An 18,021-nucleotide genomic window follows, 5' to 3' on the forward strand; every position below is an offset into this window, starting at 1 on the left:
TGCCAGCAGAGAGTTTGGCCCTCCATATTCTTTGGATAGTTGTATTTTGGAAGGTAGAACTACTACATTCCCAGAGGTATTGTGTCATCAGCTTGTATGTAGATTTAACTGTGCACTTCCCTTTTGGATTGCATTTCCACACAAGGGAATCAACCTGTTCAGTTGATCTAACTTGGATGTCTATAATAGCTTCCACCATATTTCTAGGAAATATAAAATCTAGGAAATATTCATTCCAACCATCCCTTTGATTATTCAAAATACCTATCACTTTTGTGTTTTTGTCAAAGTGACGATTTATTAGGTGTTCCATCAGCACCACAGGCTTACCATTCAAGCATACCCATGGGTCTTTGCACACAGAAACAATGGATCCATTCTTAATTGACCATGGAATGCCAGGTTTGATAGCCTCAAAGGTTTTAACCATTCCTTTCCAAAAAACGGAAGCATGTTGAGGAATTTTCACTATATCAGCTCCTCCCCCGGCAGGCCACCATTTGTGATAGATAGCTCGGAAGGTCCTAGCCCATAGAGAAGTTTGGTCAATGAGTAGCCTCCAACATTGTTTGCCTATTAAAGCAGTATTCATGATTTTTGTATCTCTGAAGCCCAAACCTCCATTAATCTTGGGCATACATAAAGACTTCCAATTCAATGTGTGAATAGTGTTGGATTCCTCCATACCATTCCACAAAAAACTCTTGCATGTTTTATCAATGATGTTGCACACTTTGTTAGGCAAGGACTAAGTTGTCATAAGATATATAGGTATAGCTTGAGCAATTGTTTGAACCAAGGATCAAAATATCGAATTCGGTGAATATATCGGTGTACCCAAAAACCGATATATATCGGATATATCAAGTTTTTTTGTGACCAGTCAAAATTTTGTTTTGTATGTCGATATATCGAAAATATCGTCGATTATATTGGAAATATCGTCTATTATATCAAAAATATCGATAAAATATCGGTCAAAGTCAACAATATCGATCAAAATCAACAATTTATATCGTATATATCGGTTGATATATATCGTTATATAAAAAATTCCGATATATATCAGAAAAAAAAGGATCAATATTCGGTGGATATATATCGGATATATCGATGTCGCCATGTCGGTGTACAAAAAAACGATATATATCGGATATATCGGCAATATTTTGTTCCTTGGTTTGAATAAGAACAATTCTACCAGCTTGTGAGAGGACCTTTGCCTTCTCCTCTCTGATTTTTGAGAAAACTTTATCTACTATGTAGCCAAAGTCTTCAGATTTATTTCTACTGATAACAATAGGAACACCCAAATATTTATCAATGTTTTCAAAAAGATTTACTCCCCAAAAAAAGTTTAGAACTGTTTGGTGAGTTTCATGCACATTTTTGCTGCAGTAGAGGTTTGTCTTAATGTAATTGATCTTTTGCCTAGAGACATCACAATAAATATCCAAAATCCTTTTGAGGTTGACATTTATCTCAAAGTTAGCTTTGGTGAAAAGAATCAAATCATTAGCATACATAAGGTGGGATATAGGGGGTGAATTTCTTCTAATTTTAATACCATGTATATTTCCATTCTCCTCTTCTTTTAAAATGAGTCTAGAGGGGGCCTCTGATAGCATGATAAAAAAGTAAAGAGATAGAGAATCTCTTTGCCTTAAACCTCTTTGTAGAAAAATATGTTTTAATAGAGTTAAGGTTTTGAACCTTGTACTTGTATAGGCTCGCCTTTCTAAGCCCTCATTCTGGTTTCTACTGAAAGGGAAAGTTCCGGGTCCTTTAACCATAGTTAGTTATTTATACTCTCAGAGTCTCAGTGCTATAGTAAGTAAATCAATGTGGAGAAGTCCTAATAGGCTCATGGCAAACAAAAGTGTGGGTGAGAATACGTTTGCTTGGTGATCGACTAAGGAAATAAGGATCAATTCAAGTGGCAGTGGAGTACTTCATCAGTCCATTGCGATTATGATGTACTAGTGGACGATACATGCGGGAATGATACGTTTGCAAATTCAACTGGGTACGTGGTCGGAAGTTTTCGCATTCACAACAATAATTAGAAATGACCACAGCTGCCATTCAGTGGATGGCCATAATGCCGGCGTACATTTTGACATCATATTTTCTTCGAAACCATCATCACTCGCACTTTCAGCAGTATGATTGGCAAAGAATATATCTGATAGATTCCTGTTGATTACTCTGATAGAGACAGACTCTAACGACCATGATAGATGCAACTCTTGCTAGCTATAGCAACTTTTGCTGTGTTCTAATTCTATTGTCCTATATGTTCCAGATTATCTCCTGTGAAACTGTGACATACACACAAGAAGCAACAGATTTGAAGGAAGAATGGAAGATAAATTGGTATGAAACATTAAGCGTTTCTTTCCTGTCACTAAAAAACTATGAAGTGAAAGTTGTGATTATTGTTCATGTTCTTTTCCTTGTTCAAATTTGAAATATGTACGTAATTTGGGTGGAAAAGGATTTACATAGTATTCACTGAACCATAATACTGAAATGCGTTTGGACGTTTGTTTTACTAGTTAAATGGAACATTCTGCCTTGAGTGAACGAGTGGCAGCAAACAAGTTGATAGTGACTTGTTACTTACGAATCTACTTTGGCACCTTCGAAAAGATTTCTCGGTATCTTCTATTCAAAAGATTCCGATACCAGATAAGGAAAAAGAAAATAAAGATACCATCTCCACATTAAGGCCTACCCGGATTCAACTAGTATATTAGCTACCAAAGCTCGCGAGATGCCCTACCAAAGGTCCATTCTACATTTCTCAACTCCGTTTTTTAAGCTCAAGTTTTTTAAGTCAAAATAGCCATTATATTATGCAAGCTAGGAATGAGATCAACTACAATGGGTAGCGGTGATAGTTTTAGTGGTCGTTTGTTTTTCTGAGCCTCTGAATGTTGAATGTTGGATGCTAAATGGCTCATCCTCTGAATGCTAAAGGCTGATTGTTGAATTCTGAAAAACATGTTTGTTTTATGTTAGAATAACCTGGCTCTGAAGGCTGAATATAAATCATTCAGACAATTTTACTCATGTTATCTATTTTAAACACTAACTTGATTTATTGTAAAACAAAATATATATTATATTTGAAGAAGAGAGATGGATTATCGAATAAAAGAAATGATAAATAAATTTATTTAAAATATACTTTCACAAATATATTTTAACGATTTATTTTCATATTTTGTTTACTTTCATAAAATATATATGTAATTCTATTTTTAACAAAGTGGATATCATTCACCCAAAAAAATGAAAAAAATCTATGACGCCAACATCAAATTTTGAAAAACCTATTTTGAAGTCATAAAGGTCAAGGTAAAAAAGTAGATGGATTCTTGAGATTGGGTTCTTAAGAAAGGGCAAGAAGGGACTTTCTCGTTTCAAGTATTATAATTCAGCATTCAGGAGAAACTTTGGTACTGAAAGTACCACTGAATGCTTAAATTACTTAAAAAAAACAAACAAATTTTAAGCATATGAATGCTTAAAACTTAAGTTTAAGAGGCTTTGAATGCTGAATTCAAAAAAAAACAAACAACTTTAATCTTCTCTCTGTCTACTTTCATCATCACATCTTAATAATTTTCTCATCTGTTAACTCAAGGGACGAATTTGATTTCCATGAGGCATTAATGATATTGCAACTTGGAACTGGAATTGTGATTTAGCCATTTAGATGATACTAGATTCTTCATATATAAATTAATTAGCTTCCACTCTGTTTAGGAACTAAAAAATATCGTAACCGGTCACTAGCTAGTTATTGAAAACTCTTTGCAGAATAACTTTTGCAATTTCAAAAATGCCTTGGTTTGCATTTCTTGAGCCTTCAAAACTAAAAAGCCTCAAAGCCCTCAAGTTTCGTGTCACATTATGTCTGAGCCTTCGAAACACAGTCAGCGAAGTCATAAGAAAAAGGATTCACACTAAAAAAAAAGACAGTTTCAGAAGCATCATATCAATCACCCACCATCAACAAAGAAGGGAAGTGATTGGCATAAAACACACTAATAGAATTATGCACGCCAATAACAAAAGTCAGTTGTATGGTACACCATGTTCTCAACAAAGTATCTAACATCTCTATCCTTGAACACTAATGAAAGATACGCTAGTTGCTAATGGTGGGAATCACTTTCCATTCAAAAACACCAAGCGAAGCTCCCAAAGAGTCAGTAGTGCGTTATCGCCTAGTAGCTTTACTAAATAAGAGCCAACCAGCAAAAGGCCAAGTAAGAAGGTTATTTGGTTTTCTGCATAGATTGGGTTCAAGTCACTATCTCAACTTCTCTATCTCCTAGGAGGATTTGTAGTATCAAAACCGTTGATGCTGTTCCTATTTCAGAGGAGCAATTATTGCTCGGAGAAAATGATTTGGGGGAAAAAACAAACAAACTACGTCTATATTAGTTCAACCTTAAGCATTTGGATGCACTTAGTATTGATGTTAAATATTATCTTACATGCATGTCTTTTCTCATTTGTTTTGCCCAAACTTTCCTTGTGTGTATCAATAGTAGGAAGCACAATTGAGATGCTGTTTTGATGTGGAAGAAGTAAGATTGTTTCAGAGAATTTTCTTTTTCCCTACGGTATATATTTACTCAGTTGCATTTGTTTCACATCATCCAAATTCCAGGAAAACCGAGAAAACAAGAAAAAATTAGGTTAGGATTGCATCGTTTTGAGGAGGGCGGGATGACTTTTATATATATAACATATCATTACGATTCACAATATATATCCACACAATTTATACTCCAGTTTAATTCTAAACATAAACTTAGTCCACCAAACTCCTCCTCAGATTATCCTTAGCTTGCAATCTAATTTACACTCCAGTTTAATTCTAAACATACATGCGTTTCATCAGTGTTTTGTTCAATAACAAGTACGAAAAGTATCATATTTCTGCGAAGAATTTGAATTTTCAGCATGTTTGTAATTTGTATATCTCCATGCATATATTTTCTCGTTTGTCTAGATAAATCAACAAATTAAACTAAAGTATACTAGTATAGTGTACGTCTGAATAATGAATAATCACAAATGACAAAAAAAAAAATGAGGATGTACTTGTGCAGCTGGCTAATAAAGCTGGTAAAATACACCTAACCCTTTCATGGTAGCTCAGTAGCGATATATAAAGATGATCATAGGCCAATGCGGCGTCGAAGACTGGTTCAAACTAGCCGGGTCAGATCGGCCCCTCTTGACCCTGCTTTTGAAAAAGCATAGCTGTCGTCTCATAAATTTACTTTAAAGGATTAAAATTACTTTGAGCAGGCTTTACTTTATGGAAATTGAAAATGATTGTGGTCTCAATCGAGCGAGCAAAATGTCTTTAAAAGCAGTAAGTTGGCGTGGAGGGACGACCGCAAGAGTGAAATGTGGTTAGTGGGATTAGTAGTGGAAACACTTCATTAGGTTTGCAACAATTTGGATTAAGACCTTGTAAATAAAAGAGACCATTAAACAAAGTCATTAAAAGAGATGTAACTCCTGCCTCTGAATTGCACCCCTTCCCTTTCTTCTTTCTTTCTCCTATTGACTTTATGACTTATCTGGCCGCCAGTTGTGAAGACGTACGTTAAAATCATACACATATTTTGTCAGTTGAAAGCTATCATAACATGTTTTCATCTGTTCTGTTATGAGCTTGATTAAATGGTCGAAAATCATCAACATTGCTATTAGTCTGTAGCTTAATATCTTAATGTCTTTTCAATTCGTACATTAATGGCAATTGAACTTTTAAATGTTGGCAGGCATTGCTTTGTTTTTTCATGAGCAAAAGTAAACCTATACAGACAGTTGTACAGATATTTTCTATAGGCTAAACCGCTAAGGCACAGCCTTCATGAATCATAACTGTAGCAGTTTTCTTTTTCAGAGAAAATAGGAATCATGGATGCAAAAATGACTTGAGATGGTTAGACCACCGGTCTCCTACATGGGGTCATTTTGCTGAATAATTGTACGGTACAAACTTTTGATTTATATATTTCAAACAAATATTAAAATAATGTAGAATTCACAGTGTGATACGGAAGGGAAAGCGGAGGTGGTGGGATCAGGCATGATATTTCAATGGGGAGGAGGAGGAAGCATGGTGTACCCCTACGGCCCACAACCCCTCGTGCGTTCTATCTATATTTATGATGGCTTTATCATGATTAATAAGGTGGAGCCAAACAGAACTGATAACAGCCCAGGCAGGTTTAAACAGATAAATCTGTGGGAGTTGTCATGTCGCAATTAGGAATCTTGCAGACTTAGCACCACCAATTCAAGAGTTTAGTGCTAGTCGCCTAGTCCTACCAGTATTACCAACCTTTTTTCTTCTTTCACTTGGCATGTTGGTACTCATTATGGGCTTTTTATTAAAAAGACAGCCCAGAACTCCAGATGCACATAGTTATGCACTTATTATGCTAGACATACTAGCTAGGCGTGAAACTCCCTCTTCAACTTACGTCATTGTAGTCAGTACTCAGTAGCCATTGTTTGTTACTCTGAAGTCTGAACTAGAGATATGCTGATAAACAATTACAAAGCATTATGAAGACTTCATACAAATCTGAACAAACTCCGTTAGAATTTAATGACACTCTTAAGTGAATATCAATTTTTTATAAGGAACAATACGAGTACACACTCAAATTAATTTTACGCAGAATTTGACCACGCCTTGTCAGTAGTAGGACAAAATTCCGTTCTTCAGGACCCGATAGATATTGATACATCGCCATATCTAACATATATTGGACCATTACTTTCAAACAGATTTAATTCTATAGAGTTTTAGAATCTGCTAACGAACTTAAAATGTTAGAAATTAAATTTAAATTTAAACTAATCTACAAGAATGATTCAAAGCTTCAAATTTCTGGGACACAGGGTTTTGCTCCCCAGTGGTCACTAGTTCGATTCCTCTCAAGGCCACTGGTCGAATTTTAAACCAGGGCCCTAGTTCGATTCCTCTCAAGGCCACTGGTCGAATTTTAAACCAGGGCCCAAATTAGTCGAGGTGTGCGTAAGCTGGCCTGGCCCGGACACCCGGTTTGCCAAAAAAAACAAAGGATTTTGCTAAAACTAAAAGCATTACAGTACAAATTAGCAAATACCAAAGGGCCAGAATGTGGGAGACAACCAGAACAACTCAGGAGTGCTACTAGTTAATAACAGTTTGACATAACGTCTTTCTCGGGTCCCCTTTGTGGGACACCTTTCATCCTACCTCTCTTTCCTCTCAACTATATGTACCTCCACAATCTCTCATCTTCCCACTCACTTCACTTTCCCTCCACCTCCTCATTCTGTTAACCTTCTCTTGGTGTTCCCGTGCTCCAATGGCAGATACCACTACAAGCAGAATGTGTGTTGTTCCTGAAAAAACCAAGCTGCACTTGGCCATGTTGGCCTTGCAGTTTGGTTATGCTGGATTTCATGTTGTTTCAAGATTTGCCCTTAATATGGGTATTAGCAAGATTGTGTTCCCTGTCTACAGGAACATCATTGCTTTGATTCTCCTGGCACCCTTTGCATATTTCCTAGAGAAGTGAGCACTTAAATTTTTTCTTAAGTAACCACTTGTTTATAAATTAATATTTTGTTTTCTTAGGGAGTGACTGCTTATATATGTAAATTGTATATCTGTAGGAAGGAGAGACCAGGAATGACTGTCTCTATTCTTATTCAGTTCTTCCTCCTTGCACTCATTGGGTAAGCTCGATTTCTCATGAAAGCAAAATGCTACCCAAAAACAGAAGATTTGATATATTAACTGAATGAATTGAGTTGTTTGATACTAGAATAACTGCAAATCAAGGATTCTACTTGCTGGGATTGGACAACACATCACCAACCTTTGCTTCAGCCATACAGAACTCAGTTCCAGCCTTAACTTTCCTCATGGCTGTTGCACTTAGGTAAATAACTTAACTCCTTTATCTCAGACACACTTTCGTTTATTCATTTATTTATAATACAATATCTTTCTAGGGGTGTAGGTGTTTTTATTTGATTTGTTGTCTTTATGTTGTTCTGGGCTGGCAGGATAGAACAAGTTCGATTAAAAAGAAAAGATGGGATAGCAAAAGTGTGTGGAACGCTCCTTTGTGTATTTGGAGCAACAGTAATTACACTCTACAAAGGCCCTACCATATACAATCCATCTCCTACACTACACCAGGAATCCTCATTATTGCTATCTCTTGGAGATGCTAAGGGGAAGAATTGGACCTTGGGGTGCATCTATCTTATTGGTCATTGCCTATCATGGTCAGGGTGGCTTGTGTTTCAAGCACCTGTGCTCAAGAAATACCCAGCTCGCCTTTCTGTTACCTCCTACACTTGTTTGTTTGGTGTGATTCAGTTTTTGATCATTGCTGCTGCCATGGAGAGAAATGCCCAAGCTTGGCTTATTCATTCTAGCGGTGAACTATTCAGTGTATTCTATGCTGTGAGTATATTTCCAGCCCGATTAGTGCCTCATTGAAGTACTAACATTTTTCTGAAGTCCAAAAGTCATGATATTTAAATATCTGTAGTACTAAATTTAGTCCACTTGAAGTGCACAGAAGTACACAACCAAAGTCAGCTAGAGTACAATGAAAATAAGTCAGCAACCAGAATGGTGTAAGGCCTTGAAAGGGGGCTTGGCGCAATCACCAATTGCATTTGGACGTTTGCATATTGTTATCCATAATTAACATCGTTGGTATTTCATGAAGATAACTAGACAAGTGATTAATTACCAAAAAAAAAAACTAGATAAGTGATTCCCATAGACTTTTAACATCACAAAAAATTGACCCAAAAATACTTGAAATCTAAAAAATTTGCGTAGTGCTAAGTGCTAACTTGCCATGCCTTGCAATGATCACGATCAATACGTATCCACCAGTGAAAGAATAAATTATCAAGAATAGAAAACGTACTTTAATCATTTATGAAAAAAAATACCCGAAATAGTGGTAACAAAGGGCGGTTCATTTTGTTGCAGGGATTTGTGGCTTCGGGGATTGCCTTTGCTGTACAGATATGGTGCATCGACAGGGGTGGCCCAGTGTTTGTGGCCGTGTATCAACCTGTTCAGACCTTAGTTGTCGCCATCGTGGCTTCCATCGCTTTAGGCGAGCAGTTCTACTTGGGAGGGTAGGTACACACTCTTTTTCCTTCCTTCTCAGAAGATCATCAGCTCAACTACACATAACCCCACAGCCCAGAGAAACTGTTAGACTGAATCATAAACGTCCAAAATACCGTGTGGTGTTGGACTCAATAGGCATAAATGGCCTACTTGCCAGTGCTTCCCATCGTGTGCATTATGGATGGACAACTTTGCAAATGACCCGCCACCCACATCCATCCGATTTTCTAACTTTCCTTCTTTGTAAAATTTGTGATAATGTGGTTTGATGATCCAATGCTTTTGTACTAATTTTTTTGTGTAATGTGGTTACAGGATCATCGGCGCCATATTGATTATAATTGGACTCTACTTGGTTCTTTGGGGCAAGAGTGAAGAGAAAAAGTTGGCTTTGGCAACGGCTGTGATACCATCAACCATGGAGAATGGAAACAACAGAACATCAAGCCACACCAAATCAACTCTTGCTCAGCCACTACTTCCTTCACTAACTGAGAATGTGTGATTAAGATAAACCGAAAAACCTTAAGCTATAGTGATGGTCACTACATGACTAGTTTAACTATAAAAAGTGTGCTTTGTGTGTAGTTTTGCTTTACTACGGACTTTTTTTATATAGTGATCATTTGTCGTTAAGATCTTTATCTTTTCATATGGGCCCGCTAGGTTAAAACCCAATCTACTTCAACAATTTGGCCTATGCTCAGAGCCTCAGATTGATATTTAGATATGTTTTTATGGTACGATTTGTTAAAGAAAACAAACTGCAAGGGAATGTGATGGTGATGATGATAATGATGATGGCATGGACGTTACATGACTTACATCGAAGCTCTTTTTACCTGAAATGAAAATTAATGAACAAAATCTACTTAACCCACCATACCGACCCTCATGTTAGAACTACAACATTGAGAAGAAAGTGAAGCGTGTCATGTTTCCATCATTCCCTATATTCATACAAAGGGAACTGAAATTATAGTTTTAGCAGTTGTTTTTTTCCGATAATTATACAGGTTTAAAGTTTATAATTGTTTGCGAAAGCTAGTTTGATTACATATGAGATATTTTCCCCCCACTCTTCAACTCTTCAGTGAAAATTTCATTATATCGGAGTATACTCATCGTATATTCGTATATGGCTAGGGAGTGGGAACGTGAAATCTCTGATTTTCTCAAAAATAGATTGCACCTTAAAACCGGTATAAAGCTGGAATTCGTTGATTTCGGAGACTTGTCCTACTGCTACTGAAATTGAAAATGGTACTCACTTTGATTTCGTTCTCCAAACACACGATCAACCAACATGGGAAGCATATGCATTTGGAAAATTGATCGCGGTAACTTTATGAAGGTCGACTCCGCTTGTAAGTCTATGAGGCACCGCCACCAGAGCCAGAGACACAGCTATACCCTCGAATTCCAAATTGGATTTTAAGGTTTAAGTGACAAGATCATACGTGACCATATGGGCTTCCATGTGTTGGGGAAAACAATATCAATCAATCTCCACTAAAATAATTTGTACTTAAACAATCTACTACTTCAATAAAAAAATCCAATTTTTCATTACAACCAACAACTAAACTATGGATATAACTATTACAAACTAGCAATAGAAATATAAAACAAGTAAAACATAGCACAACACAAGATGTAACGTTAATAATACCTACTTCCACACGAGCAAATCCTTTTATAAGTGTGAGAAGGAAAATTATAGTCACTCCTCTCAAGTCTCTCCACCTTACTAGATCTGTCATCTCCCCTTACAAGTTTTTATCTTTGCAAGGGTTTTCTCTTAATTTTGATTGGTCTCAAAATTGGGTAAGACTTGGTTTTCCAAAACCTAACTTCTGTTTTTATAGTAATATGAAATTTCGGTGAGTCTGCGAAATTTCACATTTACTGTAGAAAAATCAGAACCTGAGATGTTAAGGCATGAGCCCAAGCATGCTCTTGGCAAGACCAATTTGAACGCGCGCCCTATTATTTTTCCATCTCAAAACTCCAGCTGACATGTTTCGTGAGATCTTTGAAAAAAAAAACTATTTTTTTTTTTCACAAAAGCGCTGGCACCTTAGTCACGATCAATCAATCGAACAGCAAGACGACTCAGACTTCTTCACACGAACAGTACCTGTTTCTCTCCTTCATCCTCATCCTCACGTGAGGGATAACACCAAAACCATCAACATTGAACGAGTACTTATTAGTGTATTACACAGACACTTACGTAGATTTCTATATTTGAGTTTTTATTAATCTGATGGAGTTCGAGGACAATCTTAAGATTTTTACTATTGCACGTTTGAAAACATCAAACGATATAGTTCTTGTAATTAAATTGAAAGAATGATTTGAAATACAAACTTGTTTTGAAGCTACAGAACGAACACAAAATATGTAATTACATCTTCCACTACATCTGAACTTCCACATCTTTTTTAGCCACTTCTTGATCTATCAAACTCAGTACCACCCGCCCGATCAATCATAGACTCATCTCTCACAGTGTTACCAACTCCATCACTAGCCTTGAAACGCCATGAAACTAACAAGTATACAAAGAAATTAACAGCGTTAATTGCAGCAATTACCCAGTAGAACTTGTCAAGCCTACTTGTATTTAAGGTGTTCCTTAACCACCCTTCTTGTACACCACCTGTTGCACTTTGAATGATCTTAACAAGTGCAGTACTCAACCAACTCCCAATGCCAATTTCACTTAGGAACAATGCACTACTAAGACTTCGCGTTCCATCAGTCGCTTCATCATAAAAGAACTCCAATTGTCCTACATAAGTAAATACTTCAGCACTACCTACTAGGAAAAACTGGGGGAGAAGCCAAAAAACACTCATGGACCCTGGTTTTGGATGATCCTCTCTCCGCCTCTTTTTCGACTACAGCAGCTGATATGAGGGGCAAAAGATTGAAATGAATAGCCCTACTCCCATACGTTGTAATGAGGTTATACCCCGTCTGTGACCTGTGCAGCGACGTAATATTGGAACAACCAAACCTTCATAGAGGGGGACGAGGATTAGAGCATTTATAGCAGCGAATATAGCGACAGAGCCGGGTGGGATTTCAAAGCTGGAACCAAGATGTCGGTCCATGAGGGCGGCCTGACTAACGAAGAAGGTGGACATCTGAGCAAATGAGATGGCGAGTGCTATGGTGGATGCCCAAATTGGAAGAACTCTGATAAATGATTTGAACTCTTCTACTTGAGTGACTGTGCACAGTTTCCATCGGTTGGTAGTGCTGGCCTCATGGTCTGTTATAACTGCTGCTTTGTCCAAGAACCTGGGAATGGAATACTCAAAACCTTAATTGTTGATTGTGAGATCGTAAACAGCTTATCATACTTGCATATTCATAAATTGTGTGTGCAATTTCAAGATGAGCTATAAATTCTGACTTGGTGCTAAAGCCCAAACTGATCAAATCAAGGACTTAAGCCAAGCTGAGATCAAGTTTGGCCCTCTCTCAAAATCTAAAATATCAGAACTAAATTGTGTCGTCCCTTAACTAAATAGCGTTCAAACATGAAATACCTATATTGAGTTGATTGTGGAAGCTTCCCTGCACCAATAATATCTGACTCCCTGGAGTTAACCTCGTAAAGTTGTGTATCTTGGCTCAACCGTACACCTTTCCTATGGTTCCTCACAGAAGCCACACCAACCTGAACGAACCTTGTGAAGGCACTCCCCGTTGGCTTCTGGTACCTATAAAATCGCACTCCCGCCGCAAGTATAAAGATTGAGCTGATCGTTGCGGCTGTAGGGATGCCAAAACCCCAAACCCAACCCTTCTTCTCTTGTATATATACTAGTACTGTGATACCTAGAAGTGCACCCATGTTGATAGCAAAGAAGAACCAGTTGAAGAATGAGTATTTCTTTTGGACTTTTTTCATCCTCAATATCGAACTGGTCAGCTCCGAATGTGGATACACATGGCTTAATACCACCTGTCCCAAGCGCGATCAAGCCTAGTGCACAGTATAGGAAGGCTGTCTGGCGTCCTGTTGCTGGTTTGCAATTAATTCTACCGATGCAAGGTGGTGGACGTAGGCTGTCTAAGGAGGCTGAAAGTGTTAGCAGGACCATTCCCTGTTTAAAGGAGAAAGCAAAATCAGGATCAGTCCACTATGAACGTGATTACAAGTTGGGTTAACTACTCAACTAGATGAGCCAATTAGGATTTCCTCCCTACTAGATGGGGAAATTAGGATCTCCCCCCCCCAAATACACAAAAAAAACACGGTCAATCTTTTTTTTTTGTGTGTATTTGGGGGAGACCCTAATTGGCTCATCTAGTGGGGGTAACACTAACTAACCCTTACAAGTTTACAACAACAAAAATCTAACTAATTAAATTGTGAAGTGCACAGTGGCCAAACTTTCATACCACTGCGTAGATGCAAGAGAAAGTGATGATGGTTTTGAATCTGCCCAAATAAGCATCAGCAATGAAGGCTCCTAAAATTGTTAAAACAAATGCAGCTCCAATCCAGTCGGTGACGTGAGTGGCTGCATCTGGAAGAGATTGGTGCATCGCGCCTACTAAATAAGACACCATAGTCACCGCAATTGCATAAAACGCCAATCTCTCTGCAACCTCGTTCACTAAAACAACAACAATACCTCATAGTCTCAGTAAATTAGAAGTTACAAAAGAAGCACTAATCATCTAGTGATTAAGAATAGAATGTGCACCTATAATGAATGGTGAGGCCTTCCATCCTCCCGTTTCCCGCTTGTCCGCAATATTGCCTCGTATGTCCACACAGCCATTACTCACTAACGTTGTAGATGACTGAACATCCTTCTTCTGTTAAGAAACTTCTCAGTACAAAGATAACTATAATTTTTGTTGAAATATCAGTTTTAGTCCTAGGCACCTAATCTTTAGGCATTATTAGCATAGAATGTATTCAAGTAAACTAAACACAGTGAAGCGCAAAGTAAACATACCTTTTCATATTGTTCATGAGATTCGTGAACTATGCCCATAAGGGGTTGAGACGCCTTTGTTTTTGGCTCAACCTCTAGTTCTATACTCTTCATGGAGACTTAACTGAGGTTTAGACTAAAAAGATAATCTGAAGGAGAATTTCAGTTGAAGATTTGATGTTTCAAAGCAGTACTATAGGCACTAATGGTTAGGGATCTTATTGAAAAGAGCTTCTTTGTTTCAAGTTCCAACTTCTAACCTGAAGCATTATTTGTAGGTATGTAGTACTAGTTTGAGTTCAAAATTTTAAATGGTTTGTCTTTGGTTGTATCTTGAAAGTTAATATTATGTTGACGGACGGCACAGTATTAGGTTCTCTTTTGGAAGGAAATGTTCGTAAGAAAACGTTACACATTAAACCAACTTTCAGAGCAGCACAGGATATTGATGTTACGAAAAGTGGGAAGTAGGACTGATTCAAAAAGCCGTCCTAATAAATTCGGTCAACCAAATCTAGTTGAGTGTCAATAATACGTACTTGTATTGGTTTAGTGCTAAGTAGGTTGGAATTCAGTTTCGAATCTCAATTAATTTTAGTTTACAAATCCGATAGTACTATTGTACGAGTTACTCTTCGTGATAAGATACTGATCAAATTGTGTGTTTTCACCACCACCAGATGGCCGGTTTGAGCATGTGTTAGGATCAGTGTTATCAGACCCAGTCCGGAGGTCAAGCCGGTGAAGGGACTGGGTCATTGGATTAGTGGTTGGACCAGTGGCTCACTACTTGAAATAAATCTAAAATACTTTAAAGAATGCGGCTGTTAGCTACAGTCCAACAACAGTATTTTATTAATTTTTTATTTAACTCTTGGTCTCTTCAACTATTTTGTTTGGACAGAATTGCCCGTATCCAATCCAATTGATTAAATTACAAAACACCTAATCAAAATGTTAAAGTCAATTTGAAATAATAATAAATATAATTATGTCATTTAGACTCAACACACTTTTTCCACACCACATAATCGGGTCGGGTAGACCCGAATCCAACCCAACCCGATTACCGAATATATTGGGTTCGGGTCGCTTTTCATATCCGGTTATGTATTCAGGTCGGATTTGGATATGTCGGGTTCGGGTTTGGATATAATTTTTGGTTTTTTTTTAAAAATTTTAAGTGTTATCTGATCGGGTTAGTCGGGTTCGGATATTCAATTTTGATTTTAATCGGGTTTGAATATTGTGAAACTATTCGGATTCGGATATAGCCATATCCTACCCAAACCCGACCCGATCCCTGCCCTAATAATAGCTACTAAGCATCATGTGCGGAGCACATGCATCATGCTAGTATATATGTATACATTCGTATATTAGTAATACCCTTCGTTGGAATAGTGGCAAGACAATTGATGTGTAAGTTGGTCGATGTGTGGAACCAAGGTTCGAGTCTATTTGCTTGCAACCTTAAAGCAATATTTTATTAGTTACAGAATCCAACAACTAGTTAACTGTCTGGAGTTTTAAAAAAACATTCTGGACAGATGAAAGAGAAAAAAAAAATCAGGACAAAATGAAACATCCTGTCCGGACAAAAAAAAAACGAAATAAAAAGTTCTGTCTGAATATTACAACTCGGCAGCTATCTCAGTAGCAAGTGCAACTCTCATTGTAACTTAGTGAAAAACTACTTTCATTGTCACCATTTTATATCGCGCCATTTGTTTGACCTCTTTTCTCGGGTTCTTTCCTAGGGTTCTTCCTCTCCTTTCTATTTTTTTTTTTTTCGATAATACCACATATATTTATAGAATTAAAGCATTACAGCATTACAGGGGTTATCTTGTTTGTTAGGATACAAAATGGTAGCTTCTCCCTTTGTTGCATATGGAAGGCCCCATTGTGCTAAGCGATGAGCCTCACCATTAGACTCCCTGTTTATCCACTTTGAAATTTACAGAACTCAAAAAAGAGTCAACCGGACTACATAGTCTCAAGCTCTCATACACACCCATGAACACACGGTGGCTATTAAGTGCCTTTATAACCTCTGAGCAGTCTCCTTCTATATACACTTCATTCCATCCAAAAGCAATGGCGGATCCTATTGCCACTTCATTTGCAACCACCATCTCTTGCTTCCTCTGCAGATTTGGCTTTGAATTTCCTAATGCCCCGCCCCTATCACTTTGCCTTTCCGAGTCCCATGCTATTGTCCATCCCGAGCAAGCCCTCTCAAGCAAAAACTGGCGACATCAAATCTTAAATTAACACAATCATTAGGAATCACGGGAATAGTGCATCCATATCATAGTTAACTCTATCTAAAATAAGCTCGGGGTTAGAGATCTCATTACATTTTTTTATTCTCTTCAAAGCTATTGATGAGCGGTTGTAGGCCTCGGCTCACTTCTTCTAATGGTTCTTTCCCCTGTTTGGTGCCCTTTGCTCAAACTTGGCTTCATTTCTTGTTTTCGGATGTTGTTAAGCGGATAACAAGCCCGGACTCTACACGAGATATGTGTTGGCTTTTGTTATTACTCCAACTAAGAAACTTAGTGATCCATACTTTTGCATTGTTGCTGCCTTTGCTTTCCATTCTCAGACCTAAGCCTGAGGTGAACCACAGCAGTCTGGACCACTCACAATCAAAAAACAAATGACTATCTGTTTCCATACTCTTGTAGCACAAAGGGCAGGAGAACTCCCCTCCCATATGTCTAGCCTCCAGCCTATCCCCTATTGGCAAAGCATCCATATACACTTTCCATAGGAACAGCTGGAGGTTAGCTGGGAGTCTAGCTTGCCATATATGCCTCACAGTATGAGTATTAATATTAGAGCTTTGCCCTATATTCTTCTCCTTTGAGATGTGTCTATAAGCAGATTTCACAGTGAGTTTTCCTGACTTTTCCTCACTCCAAACCATCTTATCCTTTCCTTGTCCCAAGGGTCTGATTAAAACTTCCTTGATCCTTGCAACTAAGAAAGGAGGAAAGAAGTCAGTGAGCTTTGCTTCATCCCATCCTGACTTGTCCTCCTGGAACAAGTCTGCCACATGAAGATCTTCCAGTCTGGGGTCTTCCACCCCTAGCTCTCTCAGAGTCTTGGGTTGTCCATTGCATGTCACCCAAGGGTCATCCAGAACAGAGGTGGAAGTCCCACTATGTATCCCCCATATCAAACCCCCATTAATCAAGTTGAAAGTTTTGTGTATGCCTTTCCAAAAGTAGGAAGCATACCCAGGTGGTTTCCAAACATCCCCAATCCAATTCTTTCCATATATACTTGCAAAGAGTCTTTGTCCATATTGAATCCAAATCAAGAGTCGCTTTCCAAGGAAGCTTGGCCAACATGGCTACATTGATGTCTCTCATCTTTCTAAAACCCAAACCCCCGCAGATTTTGGTTTTGCATAACTTGTCCCACCCAATGGTGTGGACACTTTTCGAATTTTCAGTGCCATGCCAGAAGAACTCTCTGCATGCTTTGTCTATCTTGTCACATGTAGACTTAGGAAGCATATAAGTCGACATATTATACAGAGGAGTGGCTTGAACCACAGACTGGATGAGAGTAGCTCTTCCAGCCTGGGATAGCACCTTGGCCTTCCAGCCTTTAATCTTATTATGGATCTTATCCACTAAAAAGTCGAAATCCTCTGCCTTCCTTTGAGACAACATAATAGGAATCCCTAAATACTTATCCTTTGGATCAAAAAGCCTCATCTTCCAGAACTTTTTTAGCTTTATTTTGTTTCTAAACTTCAGGTTCCTACTAAAGAAAATGCTTGACTTATCGTAATTAATCAATTGCCCAGAAGCATCACAGTATTCCTTCAAGATG

The 18,021-nt window shown here is 37.9% G+C and overlaps 1 protein-coding gene, 1 long non-coding RNA gene and 1 pseudogene across 3 annotated transcripts; 2 read left to right on the top strand and 1 right to left on the bottom strand.

The window, feature by feature from the left end:
* Window positions 1–1,617: 1,617 nt before the first annotated feature.
* Window positions 1,618–2,547, top strand: LOC147520521 (uncharacterized). Its single transcript, XR_015214431.1, has 2 exons — window positions 1,618–2,026; window positions 2,306–2,547. It is a non-coding gene; the product is annotated as an uncharacterized LOC147520521 (long non-coding RNA).
* Window positions 2,548–7,169: 4,622 nt separating this feature from the next.
* On the top strand, window positions 7,170–9,838 carry LOC147520522 (protein WALLS ARE THIN 1-like). The gene is made up of 6 exons (XM_086592055.1): window positions 7,170–7,609; window positions 7,711–7,773; window positions 7,863–7,979; window positions 8,107–8,512; window positions 9,056–9,207; window positions 9,518–9,838. Exons 1-6 carry the CDS (start codon window positions 7,401–7,403, stop codon window positions 9,705–9,707), a joined length of 1,137 nt encoding a protein of 378 aa, XP_086448181.1. The 5' UTR covers window positions 7,170–7,400; the 3' UTR covers window positions 9,708–9,838.
* A 1,697-nt stretch (window positions 9,839–11,535) lies between these two features.
* LOC147520523 (protein NRT1/ PTR FAMILY 8.1-like) lies at window positions 11,536–14,563 on the bottom strand (annotated as a pseudogene). Its single transcript, XR_015212657.1, has 5 exons — window positions 14,191–14,563; window positions 13,933–14,047; window positions 13,625–13,842; window positions 12,766–13,326; window positions 11,536–12,514 (listed from the first exon to the last, which is right to left on the bottom strand). The product of XR_015212657.1 is annotated as a protein NRT1/ PTR FAMILY 8.1-like (transcript).
* Window positions 14,564–18,021: the final 3,458 nt, after the last annotated feature.

This window comes from Coptis chinensis, chromosome 2, assembly GCF_015680905.1.
Source record: "Coptis chinensis isolate HL-2020 chromosome 2, ASM1568090v1, whole genome shotgun sequence".
Lineage (NCBI taxonomy): Eukaryota > Viridiplantae > Streptophyta > Magnoliopsida > Ranunculales > Ranunculaceae > Coptis > Coptis chinensis.